This window comes from Rhinolophus hipposideros, assembly GCF_964194185.1.
Source record: "Rhinolophus hipposideros genome assembly, chromosome: 6".
Lineage (NCBI taxonomy): Eukaryota > Metazoa > Chordata > Mammalia > Chiroptera > Rhinolophidae > Rhinolophus > Rhinolophus hipposideros.
The window spans coordinates 56,179,963-56,195,589 of record NC_138052.1 but is presented as its reverse complement, the minus strand read 5'-3'; the positions used below and the strand labels follow the sequence as shown (position 1 = coordinate 56,195,589).

Sequence of the window (15,627 nt, the reverse complement as noted above, 5' to 3'; positions counted from 1 at the left end):
ACCTCTGCTCTTCAGGAGAGCCCACTGCAAAGGAAGTGGGAAACCAGAGCCTCATACCCTTGCAACTCAAAGTGTGTTCCGCAGGCCAAGGGCGGCATCATGGCCTGAGACCTTCTTAGAAGGACAGTACTTTGGGTTATTCAAGAAGATTCTGCATTTTAACAAGATACCCAGCGGGGTGAGTATGCAAATCAAAGTTTGAGAAGCGTTGGTTTGTTCAACTGCGAGTAACGCAATGCGCCAAATTCCACTGAACCAGAGACTGAGCGGAGGGAGCTATTTATTCCTCTGCTTGCTCCGGGGTCTTTTTGTCCTGAGTAGCAGAGACAGGGGCTGGCGGCCTGAGGTGCTGGGCTGCGTCCTGCCGGCCCCGCCTGCCCGCCCCGCCTCCCTCCTGGGTCTCCGCGCGCGGTTGCTGTGGCAGCGCCGGACGCGACTAAAGCCGAAGCAGCCGCGGCCTCCGCTGCCACCTGTTCCTCCTCCGAAGGCTTCCCGAGGCCCTGGCTTCGGCCCAGCCTGTGGCTCTGCCATGCCTCGGGGGAAGCGGGGCGGCCGCGTGAGCGCCCTGGAGGGCGGCGGGGAGGAAGGGGCGCCCCCGGCTGCGGCCGCTGTGCCCTCCGCGCCGTGGGCGTTCCCGCAGCCTCCAGAGGCGGCTGCCGAGCAGGTTCTGCTCCGGGGCATCTTCGAAATCGGGAGGAACAGCTGCGATGTGGTGCTGAGCGAGCGGACCCTGAGGTGGCGGCCCATCCAGCCCGTGCGCCCCGCGGGTGAGTGCCCGGGTCCCCGCACCTTCGCCTCCCTCTGCTTCCTTGCTCTCCTCCGCGCCGCACTCTCCACCCCGGCGCTGCCTCTCCCCCTCCACAAGCTCCTCCTTCGTCCCCGCCGGCTACCCGGTGAGGTAGCGGCTGCCTCCTCCTTCCCAGCTGGGGAGAACCCGAGCCTTCCCCAGGGGCCTCCCGCGGCCTGCCGCCTCCCGCCGGGCTGGCCGCCTGCGGGTACGTTCCCTGGGCCAACTCCACACTCAGCTTCAGTTCTGGGCCGAGGAGAGAGTTGATTCCCGCAGGGGTGGTGTTTTCTAAACGCAGGCAGGGTACCTACTCCTCCCCTCCAACTTGACGAAGTTTTAATCTACCAGTTTCTGACGATAGGCTGAAATTATAAGCCTTTACAGAATTTACCTCCACGTGGGCTCTGCATCCAATTCTCATTTTGCTGACTTCTGAAAGTTTAACTTCAAAGCTTTGGGTCTCTCTGGACTTTTTCATCCTTCATATCTCTCTTGCTGTAGTCTAGAATCAAGCCTTTTTCAGGCTCAGTCTAGAAACTTTTGATTTTTAGTGTTGACTTTAGAATCACCATCAGACTGTTTACTTGTATTTGACTGTTATTGACTTAAAACTTTAGTTATTTAGAACGTGTTATAATGCTGTACTTTACAATAGAAATCTTTCAAGTCCTGGTCTAGATATAACTTAGAAGAAAATCTTGGGATGTGGTGCAGTCTCTTCTAGCTAAACACAAACTGATGAAATTAAAAGTGTCCTGGCCCTGTTGAAAAACAAGACAGAATGTGCTATTTCTACAGAATAGAAAAATGACACCGGTTTAAAGTTTCTTGTACAAAAGTCTAACAAAATGAAGCCCAGCACTAGTTATGAGTGTGAACTCTCCTTCTGCATTTGCCATGCTCACTCATGACAGGAAAACTACCTTTGACCTTAATTTAAATGTTTTCACGTGTTTTGAAAACCCATGTGGAATGTTTTCTTAAACCTTTGAGTGAAAAGCTAGAGATATGCACCTGGAGTGATTGCCTTTAGGTGTTAAGTCAGTTTGAACTTTGGGGTTATAGGTTTACAGTTAGAATTGAGGTTAACCTACAAGAGCCAATTGAAGCTACAAGGAAGCTGAAATAGGATGAGATTAAAATGAAACATTGTGCAATGAGAGGTCATACAAATTGATGTTGCAATGCTAGTAATACCAAAAGGCAAAGAAGGATTTGAAAGAATAAATGATTTTTTTATACTGAGTGGTGATTGAGGAAAGGTAGGCTTAAGTAGCCTTACTGTCAGCAGCATTTAAAAATGCATCTTGACAGTTAGAACTCTAAAGTTTGCAAATGTTGACTCTGTTTAATTTGGGGGCCCCCAAACCCTTTGGTTTTCTTTTCCTTCATCTAGGTGTACCACTTTTACTTTGTAACTAGTGTGCAAACCACGTGGGGGCCCTAAATTTGAAGGCACAGAAGTCTGGGACGTTAATAAATACTTCTATTTATAGGAGAAACCAAGAGATGCTTTACTTAGTCACATAGTAAGAGTGGGAAAAGAAAAGGAGTATTAAGAGATGAGATGTTTAAATGCAAGAAATACTGCCTGATGTGGAATTAATTTAGCTGTGAGTGGTGAAAGACACAATTGGTCCAGAAAATGAAGGAAAAATTCCATCAAGTTTGCTGTACCTGGCAGGACGTGGTGTGGGAGGATGTAGGGATGGAGACCTTGTCTGCTACAGGTTGCCCAAGTAACTGGCTGTTCCAGGAAAGGCTGAAGGTGGGGTCACTGGGTGTTTTTACATCATGCGTATGAGAAGTTTGTAAGATCACTCAGTGCTTTAGTAGTAGTTGTTGTTTTTAAATAGACTGTTTTTTAAGTCAGTTTTAGGTTCACAGCAAAACTGAGCAGTAGGTAGAGATATCCTGTATCTCTCTGTCCTCACATATGCACAGCCTGCATTATCAACAGTCACCACCAGAGTGGTGTATTTGTTACAACGAATGGACACTGACACATCCTTCTCACCTAAAGTCTATAGTTTACATTACAGTTCACTTGGTGTTGTGTATTCTGTGGGTTTTGGCAAATTTATAATGGCCTGTGTATTGGGGTTCTCCAGAGAAACAGAACGTATAGAAGATAGATTTATTATGGGAATTGGAGACTTACTACGGAATCATGAAGGCTGAAATAGGCCACTGTATGCCATTTGCAAACTTGAGAACCAGGAAAGCTGGTGGTATAATTCAGATTGTCTGAAGGCCTGAGAACTAGGGTAGGGGATGAGGGTGGAGACTATGAAATAAGGCCCAGCTTGAAAATCAGGAGCTCTGATGTCTGAGGGCAGAAGGTGGATGGCCCAAAAAGAGAGTGAGAATTTGCCCTTCCTCCACCTTTTTGTTCTATTTGGACCCTCAAAAGATTGGGTGATCCCTGTCCACATTGCTGAGGGAGATCTTTACTCAGTCTCCCACTAACACACTCAGAAACAACATTTTACCAGTTATCCAGGCATCCCCTACCCCCGTCAAGTAGACATAAAATTAAACATCATAACATGTATCCACTACTATAATATCAGAGTAGTTTCATTGCTCCTAAAAATTCTCTGTGCTCTGCCTATTCATTTCTCCCTCACCAAAAACCCTGGCAACTGCTGATCTTTTTACTGTCTCCAAGTTTTGTCTTTTTCAGAATATTATATAGTTGGAATCAAACAATATGTAGCCCTTTCAGATTGGTCTGTTTTATTTAGTAATATGTGTCTAAGGTTCCTCCATGTCTTTGCATGGCTTGATAGCTCATTTCTTTCTAGTGTTAAATAATATACTGTTGTCTAGATGGACCACAGTTTACTGATCCATTCACCTACTGAAGGACATCTTGGTTGCTTTCAATTTTTGGCAGTTATGAATAAAGCTGCTGTAAACATCCATGTGCAGATTTCTGTGGGGACATACATTTTCAGTTCCTTTGGGTAAATACCAAGGAGTATGATTGCTGGGTTGTGTGCTAAGAGTATGTTTAGTTTTGTTAAATTTGGCCAAACTGTCTTCCAAAGTGCTTGTACCATTTTGTGTTCCCACCAGCAACAAATGAGTTCCTGTTTTTCCACATTCTAGTGGTATTTCATTTTAATTTGCATTCCCCCGATGACATATGGTGTGGAGCATCTTTGCATATGTTTATTTGCCCTCTGTATGTCTTCTTTGTGAGGAGTCTGTTAAGATCTTTGGCCCATTTTTAATCAGGATGTTTGTTTTCTTACATTGAGTTTTAAGCATTCTTTGTATATTTTGGATAACAATCTTTTATCAGATGCATCTTTTGCAAATCTTTTTCCTAGCCTTAATTGTTCTCACTAATAAACTAAAATATCATGTGCTCTTTCCTTAGTTTTCCGTCTTGAGTAATGAGCAAAGACACTAATGTATTTAATGAGGGCTATCACTGCCAAAATAGTAACTGATGGTCTTGTTGGCAGGGCAAATGAGCTTGACCATAGTGATTGGAGTTGTCTTTATTGGGTTCAAGGGTGACTTGGAATAATATTTGTGTTACTCTTCCCCATAGCAGTGAGGACTGTTAAGGACAGTTTCTAAGTCAAGATGGGAGGTACAAAAGCACCAGTACTTTATTTTTTTTATTTTTTGGTCTTTTTTTTTTGATGGGAGAAATGTTTTCAGTTTAGTATATTAGATCTAGTCAATCAAGATAATAATTTGATTAGTGGTTATTCCCTTAACAAATTACACATTTTGGTGCTAACTTAGTGCTAAAACACTTTGCTATGCTAGGTGCTACAAAATACAAAATGGGGACCTGGTCTTTGCCCTTCAAGGAGACTTTACCTTTTCGGAAAGACATATGACCCTAAATACTAATGTAAGACCTGTATGTCACCAAAGAGTCATTCATCAAACATGAAACAACTAATATGTGATTTGTGCAGTGATATCAGTAAGATGTGAACCCTGCCTTTAAGGATTTCTGTGTTCAGAGGAGGGAGACGTCTATTCTTGAATAAGAGTTTCTTTATGGAAAATCCATTTTCTTGTTTATTTAAGTCTTCCAAAAAGAACTCGAGTTCAACATCATGTTTCCCCGAAAATAAGACCTAGCCAGACAATCAGCTCTAATGCGTCTTTTGGAGCAGAAATTAATATAAGACCTGGTATTCTCTTCTCTTCTCTTCTCTCTTCTCTTCTCTTCTCTTCTCTTCTCTTCTCTTCTCTTCTCTTCTCTTCTCTTCTCTTCTCTTCTCTTCTCTTCTCTTCTCTTCTCTTCCATTCTATTCAAGATCTGGTCTTATAGTAAAATAAGACTGGATGCATTAGAGCTGATGCATTAGAGCTGATGCATTAGAGCTGATGCATTAGAGCTGATGCATTAGAGCTGATCGTCCGGCTAGGTCTTATTTTTGGGATAACACAGTAGTAAAAAGTACTTCATGAGGTTTTAAGGTGTTACATTAGTTTTTTAGGGCTGTACTAACAAATCACAGTTTTGTCAGGTTAAAAGAACAGAAATTTATTCTCTTACAGTTTTGGAGACCAGAATTCAGAAATCTGGGTGTTAGTGAGGCCATATTCCTTCCCTCTGAAGGCTCTAGGAGAGAATCCTTCCTTGCCTCTTTTAGCTTCTGCTGGCTCCTGGTGTTCCTTGACTTGTGGTAGCCCATCTCCAATCTGCCTCTTTACAAGGCCTGCCCTTCTGTGTGTCCTCTCTTTATATAAGGAAAAAGTTATTAGATTTAAGGTCCACCCCAAATCCAGAAAGATCTTGAGACCTTTAAGTTAATTACAATACATCTTATATTTTACAAATAAGGTTCCATTCTGAGGTTCCCGGTGGACTTGAATTTTGGGGGGCACTATTCAACCAGGTGTGATCAAAGTGGGAGAAAAATTCTAGGTCGATGGAATTAAATGAAGGTTGAAAATGGAAGGCCTTTTTCTGGGAATAGTGACTGGTAATCTGTCAAAATGTAGCAGGAGGAGAATATTTGACAGGAAAGCAGAGGCCAAAATGGGGAGAGGCCTGAAGACAAAGGTAAAGAATTTGGGTTTTATTTATTAGAGAGTATGAAGATACTCCCCCTTCCTCCAGCTTTCTTTTTATATTTATTTAAAGCTATGTCATCTAACTCAAACTGTGTCTCTTTATCCCAAGTCCATTTTAGTGACTGCCACCCTCTTTCCATGTCATTTGCCCTCAGGCAGGGCCACAGCATAGATGTTTGTCATCTCTCTTCATAACCAACCCATCCCATTTCTTTAGCGTTATCTAAAAATGTCTGATCTTTTATACCCTCTTTCTTAGGTTTTCAGTCCTTTGTTTGGCAGCTCTTTCACTTAAGCACAGTGATATATGTGTTCAGCACTCTTATCCTAACCGCCCCTGGCCTTGCTCCTGTAAACTTCCCTTTCTAGCTGCTACACTGCCTCTTTTCTCACTTTCTTGGATATGCTCCTAGAAAAATTAGGAGCCTCTAAGAGCTTACTTTTAATAGTTTTCTTCTTAATTAGTTCTCAACTATTGGAGATCTGGCTTTTTTCTTCTCTCTGCTAAAACTGCTTGGGCAAAGGTTAGCAGTTACCTTCTAATCGCCAGATCACATGGACAAATTTCAGCCTTTAGCGTTTTTGGATTACTCGTTTGACTTTGTTCCCTTGGATTCTGTACCAGCACCAGAACCTACTTGATCAGTCTCCCAGGGACACTTCTTTCTGTTTGCCTGTCTAGTTTTGATGTTCTCAAGGAGTCTGGTCTGGGCTCTTCTCACTCTTCTGATGCTCTCTCGGTCATATTAGCCACTGCTGTTCTCATTTACCCTCTGGCTTAATATTTAATTTCTATCTTTAGTCCTGAACTCAAATGCTACCTGTATACATGAACTTAGGAGTCCCACAAATGTAATACTCGTACATCTACATGAAAAGCAACTTTTGTTGCTCCTTAAAAATAATACCAGGTCTTTGATTCCCTATCACAATTTTAGAACTCACTAATCAGTCAGTCTGTTGTCAGAATATTCAACTTAGCTTTTTAGGTGTGTGTAGGTTATGGTACAAAGAGTAGAACTCCTTGAAGTTTATGTTTGATGGATCATAGGATTGCATATAAAAGTAGTAAACATGCTGGGTTCATATGTGAAAGGGCATTTAGGAATCTATCTGCAATGTTAACTTTGCCAGGATTCAGATTCACTGTCTCTCCCTTACCATTTCTAATCAACCCCCAATCCTGTCCACTGTATTTGCTACCTCTGCCTTCCTTCACTGTCCAGGCAATTGCTGCCTAGGTCAGGCCATTATAGTCTTTTATTTGGCCTACTTTATTACTTCCCTTGAGCCCGTGCTTAAATGGTACCTTCTCAGTAAGACTGTCCCTCATCACTTATTTAAAATTCCTTTCTCTTGCACACTGTCTGGCTCCCTTTGCTTCCTTATATTATTCCATGGTATGTTTTAATACACTATATAATATTTACTGTCTGTCTTACCAACCATCACCCCAATAGTAAATAAATGGCGTACTCATATTAGGATAACTTGGTAAGAGTTCTTAAAAGGCAGTATTTATAAAGGTATAAGCAGGATGTAGGGATAGTGAAATACTCTTGGAACTAGAAATAGAAGGGTAGGTGATTCCATTCTTAGCCCCAAAAGGGTAAGGATTGCCTGAGCCTGGATTCAGAGACTCTGTAGAGAAAGGGTCACTAGACAGGATCTGTGATGTTTACCCTGGCTTGGGTGATTTCCTCCACTAATTCCACAGGGATGGAAGGGGGCAATCAATACCCAAGCTCCCTTTTTTCTGGCGTTTACAGTAGTCCAAAGCCAGCTATAATAGAAACTGGAGTACAAGGGTACCACTTGATGGAGGCACAGAGTAGTAGGAGAAGGACGGAGACTAGATCTGGATGGAGTAAAGGGAAGATGCTCAGAACACCTGTTTTGTTTACTGTCAGCACCTTGAAGATTGCCTTATACATAAACAATTAATATTAGTTAAATGAATGAATTTAACTGGTCTCATTAACTTTAGTTTTGCCTATTGCATTGTAATCTGATTACTGCTACTTAAGAGTGACATTGCTTGGAAGAGAGTATCTCCTTTCCTTTTGTTAAAGCATCAGAACTCTTAAAAAAAAATTCTTAGGCTAATATTGGCCCACTTTGCCATTGTTAGAGTCATGGCCTGAAGGATCCATCTTGCTCATCTGCAGGGTAGAAAGCACCCACCAGAGCATAGACTGACCAGGGTGCCACTACTGTAATGTAAACTAGGTGCATAAAAGGGCATCATCTGTCCAGAAAACATCTTTTTACCTACAGTGGTGCCTAATGATCTTTCTATTGGAATCTCAAATTATGGACATTTTACTTGTAGAATCATACATGAGTTTATTCATGTTAATATAAAGTAATTACCGAGTTAGCCGTCTGTAAACTAGGAAAGAGCAAATCCTGAAGAAGTAGGAGAGGGATCAGGCAAGTTCTTTGGGACCAGATGAAAACGGTCAGACAAGTCTGGGTCACGGGACCTTGCCAGGCAAAGCCAATCAAGAGTCATGCCACAGTGTGGATAGCCCCCAACACAGTGCCTGGGACTTGGCATAAGGTGACAAAAATGGAGGAGAGCTCACGTGGACAGATGCTATAGACCAATTTGCCTATTTTGTAATTTAGCCTTCAGCTTGTGCTGTTATTGAATCAGACATTTTCAGAGATAATTTAAAAGCATCACTTGCTGCCTGTTGGCATTGTTCTAAATCTCAACCAAGGCCAAACTTTTAGGAGCATGTGCTTACCAAGTGGTAAGCTTCTATTTGAAATGTTACAATGAAACAGAAGTTACAAGCATTTTTGTGTATCGCCAAAGTGGGACCTGCTTACTGTACTGTGTGACTAGGTTATACTGTTTTTATCTGTTTCCCATAAAGGAAAAACTACCGATGGGTAGAGTTAGTAATGGGTAGGATTAGACTATATTAAGGTTATATTTCTGTACACTTAAAAATGATCAACTTAGGGATATCTGTGACTAGAATGCCAAATGCCCACAAGTCAGTCAATGTCTGTCTGTCTGTCTGTCTGTCTGTCTGTCTGTCTCTCTCTCTCTCTCTCTCTCTCTCACTTTATCATTTACTAATGGAAAGCACCTTGAAGTATGAAAAGCACTATAGGGTCTTTTATAGGCTTCCTACTCCAGCTGTCTGTAATCTGCTCCCATCCGTGGTGTGGGGAAGTCTTCAGGAGTGGGTACCAAAGGACCTGAGATCTTGTCTCTGCACCCACAGGGGTGAGACTGACTTTGAGCAAATCATTCAACCTCTCTGAGTTACAATTTTTAACCTGCAAAATGAGGCATTTGTATTATGTATGATGCTTCTTAGAGAAGGAGCATCAACTCTGTGAAGTTGCATTTTAGAGAAAATGCCTGTTTTTACAGACTTTAAGTGTTAGGATATCTTAATAAATTAAGTAAGTCTGAGTGAAGTTTGAATGATCAATCGGATCAACCTTCTGGTGTGTGTGGAGGAGTGTTGTATTATCCTAATGAATTTCTCATTAGAAGAATCACATGAAAAATACAGGCCAAGCCCCTGTTTCTCTTCCCTAGCTTCAGGGCACACCATGGTGAGAGGTGAGCCATCACCTCAGTACAGGTTCTGTCTTTGAAAAGGAAGAAACCATTATCTGATAGAAATTTGTTGGTCAAGGCTAGTCGTAAGCAGATTTTTCATGATGGATGAAAGGACCAGCTTATCCTGTCTTCATGCTATTTCATTTCCTGTACCCTATAATCAAATTTCAGAGCAAGGATTTTATATGTTTACTTAGCATTAGAATGTTTTGTTTTAAATACTTTTAAAAATGAAACAAAGATTTCAAATCTTAATTATGGTTTATCGGTCTCTATGTTTCATACAATTACTATCTCAGGTTACACAACTTCATGTTGTTCTTACAAAGTGTTATTCCTACCACAACTCTGAGCTCAGCTGAATTAAAGCAGTAACTAGAGAATCTGAGAAAGCTGGGTTTCAAAATAAGGTCTTGAAAGTGTTTCTTTTATAAGAGAGTTAAAATGATTTTCTTGTGCTTTATATAAACATTTATTTGCTGGAAACTTAGCAACGTGAAAAGGAATGTGAAAAAATGTGAAAATGAGAAAAAAACAATCAATTTTAAAACAACAAGAGTTAGTGATTACGTGCGATTTAGCAGAGCTGGATGCATTGTAAGTATTAATCTGCCTAAGCTGTTTGGGAACAGATGTACGTGAAATAGATCCCAGTCTTCTGTTGTGTACATCCAAAGTGAGACATCTGTCAGTGGACCGTGTGGTCAGAAATAATGGAAGCAGGGGTTAAACCCCAAAATGACCTATTACTCACGTGAATTACTGGAGGACTAGTAACTAAGTAAAACATGTTTTAATTCATCATTCTACGTATTAAAAAGATAATACATTTAAAAATTGGTAGTATGTTTCTAAGCTGTCAAATTTGAAAGAATTTTGAAAAGATGGTGGTGAAAAATCGAGCTTACCAAGTAACTGCATGTACTGTTTATGAAGTTTTTAAATGCTTTGACAGGTCTGTTAACCTATTTTTATAAATATTGCGTGAGGCTCACATTGTATAAGTATTAGTTTTTTATTAGTGTAAATTGGTTCTTGCAGAAAAACAAATGTGGAGTGAATCTCTAAGCATGACTGTTCAGTTAAATGTTCTGCGATGATGGAATGCTTTGTGTCTGAGTGTCAGATACCATTGCCACCAGCCACATGTGGCTTTTGAGCACCTGAAATGTGGTTAGTGTGACTGAGAAACTTCATTTTAAATTTTATTTAATTTTAATTAATTTAAATTCATTAGCCACATAGAACTAGTCGTGATCACAGCACTAATGCATGGAGAGTTGAAAATTTTATTCTCTTTACTCAATGAGTTTAATCTTTATTTAAAATGTTATAAAGAATTTTAATCTCTATTTCTATAGGAAGGTGCAGTTTTCAAATAATCTCTGGTATAGCACTGATCTGGTCATCCGGTCATACAATCTGAGCTGCAGATTTAAAGGTAAAGCAACTGAGTCCAGAGATGCAAAAGTGAAAAAAAAACCTTTAACATATTTTGTTAGTACAAAAAAAATGCTTTTTAATTATTGCAAATTAATCGGTGGACAGTAAAGTTGAAGTCTTGTTTATAAAAATCATTGTGTTATTCTTTATGGTCATTGTGACTTATTATTTAATTTGGCCAGCTTAATGTTTCTTGCTATAGGCTTAGTATTGAAATGGTAAGTGTCCTAGCCTGCATACTCTGACCCCATGAAAGTCTGCCACAACCATGTGGTACCATCGGGAAACAAGCACTTTCTAAAAAATGATCTAGTTTTGTTTTCCTCTTTATCTCACTCCTCTCCCATATGGAGGTCTTTGGGGCTAGAATTGGTCTAGAAATGTCCACATAGGAATTGGAAACAGTACTTGCATTGAAGCCAAGGGGTGTAGAGAGGTACAAACTGAGAGTCAGATGGGCTGGATCAAGGTCAGTAAACCAGAAAGGTTGGTTCAGTTGAGATTGTCCAAAGCAGGAGAACCTGAAGTGAACTACAGAAGTCGAAACATGATGAAGCTGAAGAATCAAAGAGCTAGGGCAGTAACTCCAGGGATCAGCCGATGGGTTGGGGACGCAATTCGGGAAAGAGGACCATCCTTGTTTAAAGGGCCAGAGCTGTAGTAGCTATAATTCATTGTGATCTCAGTACTAGAATACTCATTCTGAACCTTATTGCTTATCCTGCCTAGCCTATTACTTGATGAGGTTAATAGATTACATTTCAAATAGTGACACATCTACAAACATCGTGCAAGTCCTCTGCACAAGCCCCTTTACGTTCTTTTGTATGACTGTATTCGTGCCCAAGTTTGAGAAGTACTGTGCCAAAGATGGGGATAGGATATGCTGAGTGAGTTTTGGTCAGTGTGTGCATGCGCAAAGGGAAGGAACTTCGTAGCCATGGCTCTATATTCCCTGGTATTTCCCCAAATCAGTATATGATGAAGAGAGGTAACAGGGAAAGGAGGGAGGGAAATGGAGTTTGAAGGAAATTAAATCTTAAGCTAACTTTTGGCATGGGAACCAGAAGTTGAGGACCCTTAGTGTAATGGATGACTGAATCCAGAGGCAGGGAGGCAGGCTAGTAGGCAAGCAGGTATGCATACCAGAAACAAAAAATTGTATAAGGCTTTATGGTAAGCCTAAAGATAAATCTAAAATAATGCACCAGCTGGCATCAGGGAGTTCCTATGTAGATTCCAAGAATTTTTCATCAGAAACAGTGTTCTAGAAACTTTCTCAGCTGCTACACAACAGTGTCCGGTGTTTGACTGAAAACAGTAAACCTATATTGATGTTTACTCTGCCAGGTCCTGTGTTAAGTATCTTCTCTTGTTTACCCTTCCCAACAAGACTATGTAGTCTAGGTAGAATTTTTACCCTTAGTGCTCAGAGATGTTAAACAACTTGCCCAAGGTCATGCTCATGATGGAGTTGCTGGGATTCAAAGCCAAGCAGACCCCAGTGCCCACGCTATATCCATTAAGTTATGCTGCTTCCTCAAGCAAGAAAGAAGTCTCCCTAATGCCTTTGGGAGTCTGTCTGAAGTCCGAGTTAGTGACAGTGTAGCATCATGGTCCAAACAAAAATTAAAAAAAAAAAAATCCTTTTATACAGTAATGTCATCTGACTTTTTTCAGGCCTTTAAGAAAGATCCACCATAGGGAGTATATTCCATTCTTCTTGGCACTTTCATGTTATGAGTGGATGAACAAAATGGAATAGAGAGGTAGATGTTAAAAATTTTTTTTTTAAACCCAATATTTATTATGGAAAACATCAAACATACCCAAATGTAGAAAGAAGAATAAGCCTCCGTGTTCAACTCAGCGACGGGTGAGGCTCTGTGTAACACACTATGGAGTTTAAATAGTTTTCGAGTCCTGTTTTGTTTCACGTATGCCTTACCCTTTTCCCTTCTTTCTCTGGAATAGTTGGAAGCACTTCCTAGACATCACAGAAGTGCATCTATAAATTTATCAGCGTGTATCTCTAGGAGATGAGGATTTACAAAAATGTAGTACACAATATAATCCCAACAGCAGAATCCTCTCTATACTTAAATATCTGGTCAGTGTTCATATTCCCTGATTGTGTCTCTCTTTTTTTTTTTTTATGTAAATCAACATTTAAATAAAGTCCACGTTGCGATTGGTTGCTGTGTCTTTTATATCTTCAAATCCACATTTTCTTCTTTTTTTCCCTTGCAATTTATTTTCTGAACAAATTGGGTTGTCTGGCCCATAGTTTCCCATAGTCATATGGAAGATTTGCTGGGAGCAAATGTCTATGAAAGATCCAAAAGGAGGAAGCAGATTCTCAGGGATGACCTTCAGACTGTGATGCCCAGGTGACACCTGTAAAGGGGAGTGAAACAGGCAGGGCAGGGTCTTCACCCAGGATCATGTCTAATGAAGTCTTTGCTTATCTATGCTGGGAACTTGGGAGAAAAGCCTGTCCCTTATGAGTCTTGCCTTGGGCAGAAATGGCTAAATCTCAGCTGTGTTCACTCATGGGCTCTGGCTGCCTGGGAAGAGTGTGACCTCAGCTCTGAGGTCCTGTGCGTCCTGAAGGTACTAACAACAGGAGGCCGTCTGCTAACTGGCCTCCTTGTGGTAGCAATACCAGTTCTTCCTCAAAGGGAGATCACAGCAGTCACGGTAACCAGTGAGGTTTATTGTTATTCTCATTGCGAACTCAGGTTTTTACACATATTAAATATGTTTTAATCCACAGCAATGACTATTTTTGCTAATTCTCAAGTTGTCCCAATTCTGGATTTTTGGAGAAATGGGACCCCTTCACATTGATTTCTGAGTCTTTTTGATGTTCCCTCAGCTATCTCTGATAACTTTGTTTTCTGGAATGGCAAGATAGTCAAGGCTGGTCTTGACCATATCATGCCTCCGACGTTATTAACACTGTCATCAAGGAAGCCGAATTCCTTCTATTGGGCAGTAGCATCTGAGTACCATGTGTGCTTATTGCTAGTACTTCTTTGCATAGTCCTGTTTCCTAGGTTTTTTAGAAGACAGAGCTAGGAAGAAATATGTATTTTATTTTTCTAAATTGAAAATGAGTCATGGAATGATGCCGATACTTATAGTTCAAGTTCAAGACGAAAAGATTTTTACTCGTCTCCTTTCTCCTAACCTTAAAATCCCTAACTGCACCAATATGGTTCCTCATTTGCTTTAGCCTGCAATACATGCACATCACAGAATAACAATACCAGAGCTACCATCAGCAATGTAATTACTGAAAGCCATTTAAAATCATTCTGTCATTTGTTGTTGTTCTTACAGTACATACAATCAGAGTATATGCTATGTGTAGTCAAATACTGTGTTTTAAAGATACTTGGAATCATTCCTATTTGTGATGTTATACAACCCCCTTCCCCCAACTCAGTGTGCAGAATTATTCATGTCATTTTGGGCATTGCTTTTTAAAAATCCAGATTTGCTTTGTAATTATGTAAAATATATGGTTTCAAAGTCAAATCTACTAAACAAGCTATATTCTGAGAAGTATAACTTTTACTCTGTTCTTCTAACATTTTCTTTTTTTCCAATTATAGGTAGGCTTGCTTTTGCAAGTTTTTGGTTTATTTTTTTATTTTTTAAATATAAGCAAGTATGTACATATATTCTTGTCCTTATCCCACTCCTACCAACGTTCTTAAATGCATAGTAGCATTCCATATATACTTTCTTTCCACGTTGATTTCTTTTTAAATTAACAACATACCTGGCATATCACTCCATAGAGGATTATAGCAAGAGCCCTCATTTCCTTTTATATCTGCACAATAATCTATTATGTACTTTAGTTCATTGAACCAACTCTCTATTGGAGGATTTAGGTTGTTTCAAGTCACTTTTGCTGTTGCAAATAATGGTGTAATGAAAAACTTGTCACGTGTCCTTTTGTATTTTTTTCCAGTGTATTTTTGGAATAGATTCCTAAAAGTGAAATTATTGACTCACAGGATAAGTGCCTATAACTTTGTCATACACTTAAGTTTTTAGACTAGTTTTAGGTTCAGAGCAAAATTGAGGAGAAGGTGTAGAGATTTTCCATCTGCCCTCTGCCTGCCTATATAATTTTGCTCAATATTTCCAAATCCCCTCAAAAGAATTGTGCTGTTTTGCTTTTCTGTCATCATTGTATGAGAGCACTGTTTCTGTGTAGCTTCTCCAAAAGAGTATATTGTCAAACTTTTTTTTTTTTTAAAAAAACAGTCTGATAGATGAGAAATTGTATCCCATCATATTTTTAATTTGTGTTTTTCTCATTAAATTATTCATGTTTTTAGCTTCTTCCTCCTAACAACAGGGAGCACCTATTGTACGCTGGGGTCTCTGATAGGTTCCCGGGATGCTACAATCAATTTGACACAATTTCTGCTCCAAAGTCTTTACAATCTGCAAGGAGACTTAGTGAAGTAACCAGGTTATCTATTTTATGTGCAAATGAGGTATTACTTCTAGGGCTTTATAAATGACCATGGAAATGTAGCTAAAGGAGAAAATCATTTTGTTGGAGTACCCAGAGGGGGAGGTCAAGTAAAGCTACAGAGGGGTGTGAGGGTAAACTTGAACGTGGGCCTTGAAGCATGATTAGGAGTGGGTAACACAAAGGAGTAAGGAAACCATTCTAGGAAAATAATATTATAGGAAAACTCAGGAGAGAATACTTTGACCTATTTGG

The 15,627-nt window shown here is 40.2% G+C and overlaps 1 protein-coding gene across 4 annotated transcripts in view; it reads left to right on the top strand.

The window, feature by feature from the left end:
- Nucleotides 1-409: 409 nt before the first annotated feature.
- CERKL (CERK like autophagy regulator) overlaps nt 410-15,627 on the top strand; it is a 112,276-nt gene continuing 97,058 nt past the window's right edge. For all 4 annotated transcript variants that reach the window (XR_013993549.1, XR_013993550.1, XM_081052045.1 and 1 more), the window contains exon 1: nt 410-767. Coding sequence is in view for 2 of the 4 variants with exons in the window: in XM_081052045.1 (XP_080908171.1) it covers nt 530-767 (238 nt within the window). In the remaining 2 variants the exon portion in view is untranslated. The remainder of the gene's footprint in view (nt 768-15,627) is intronic.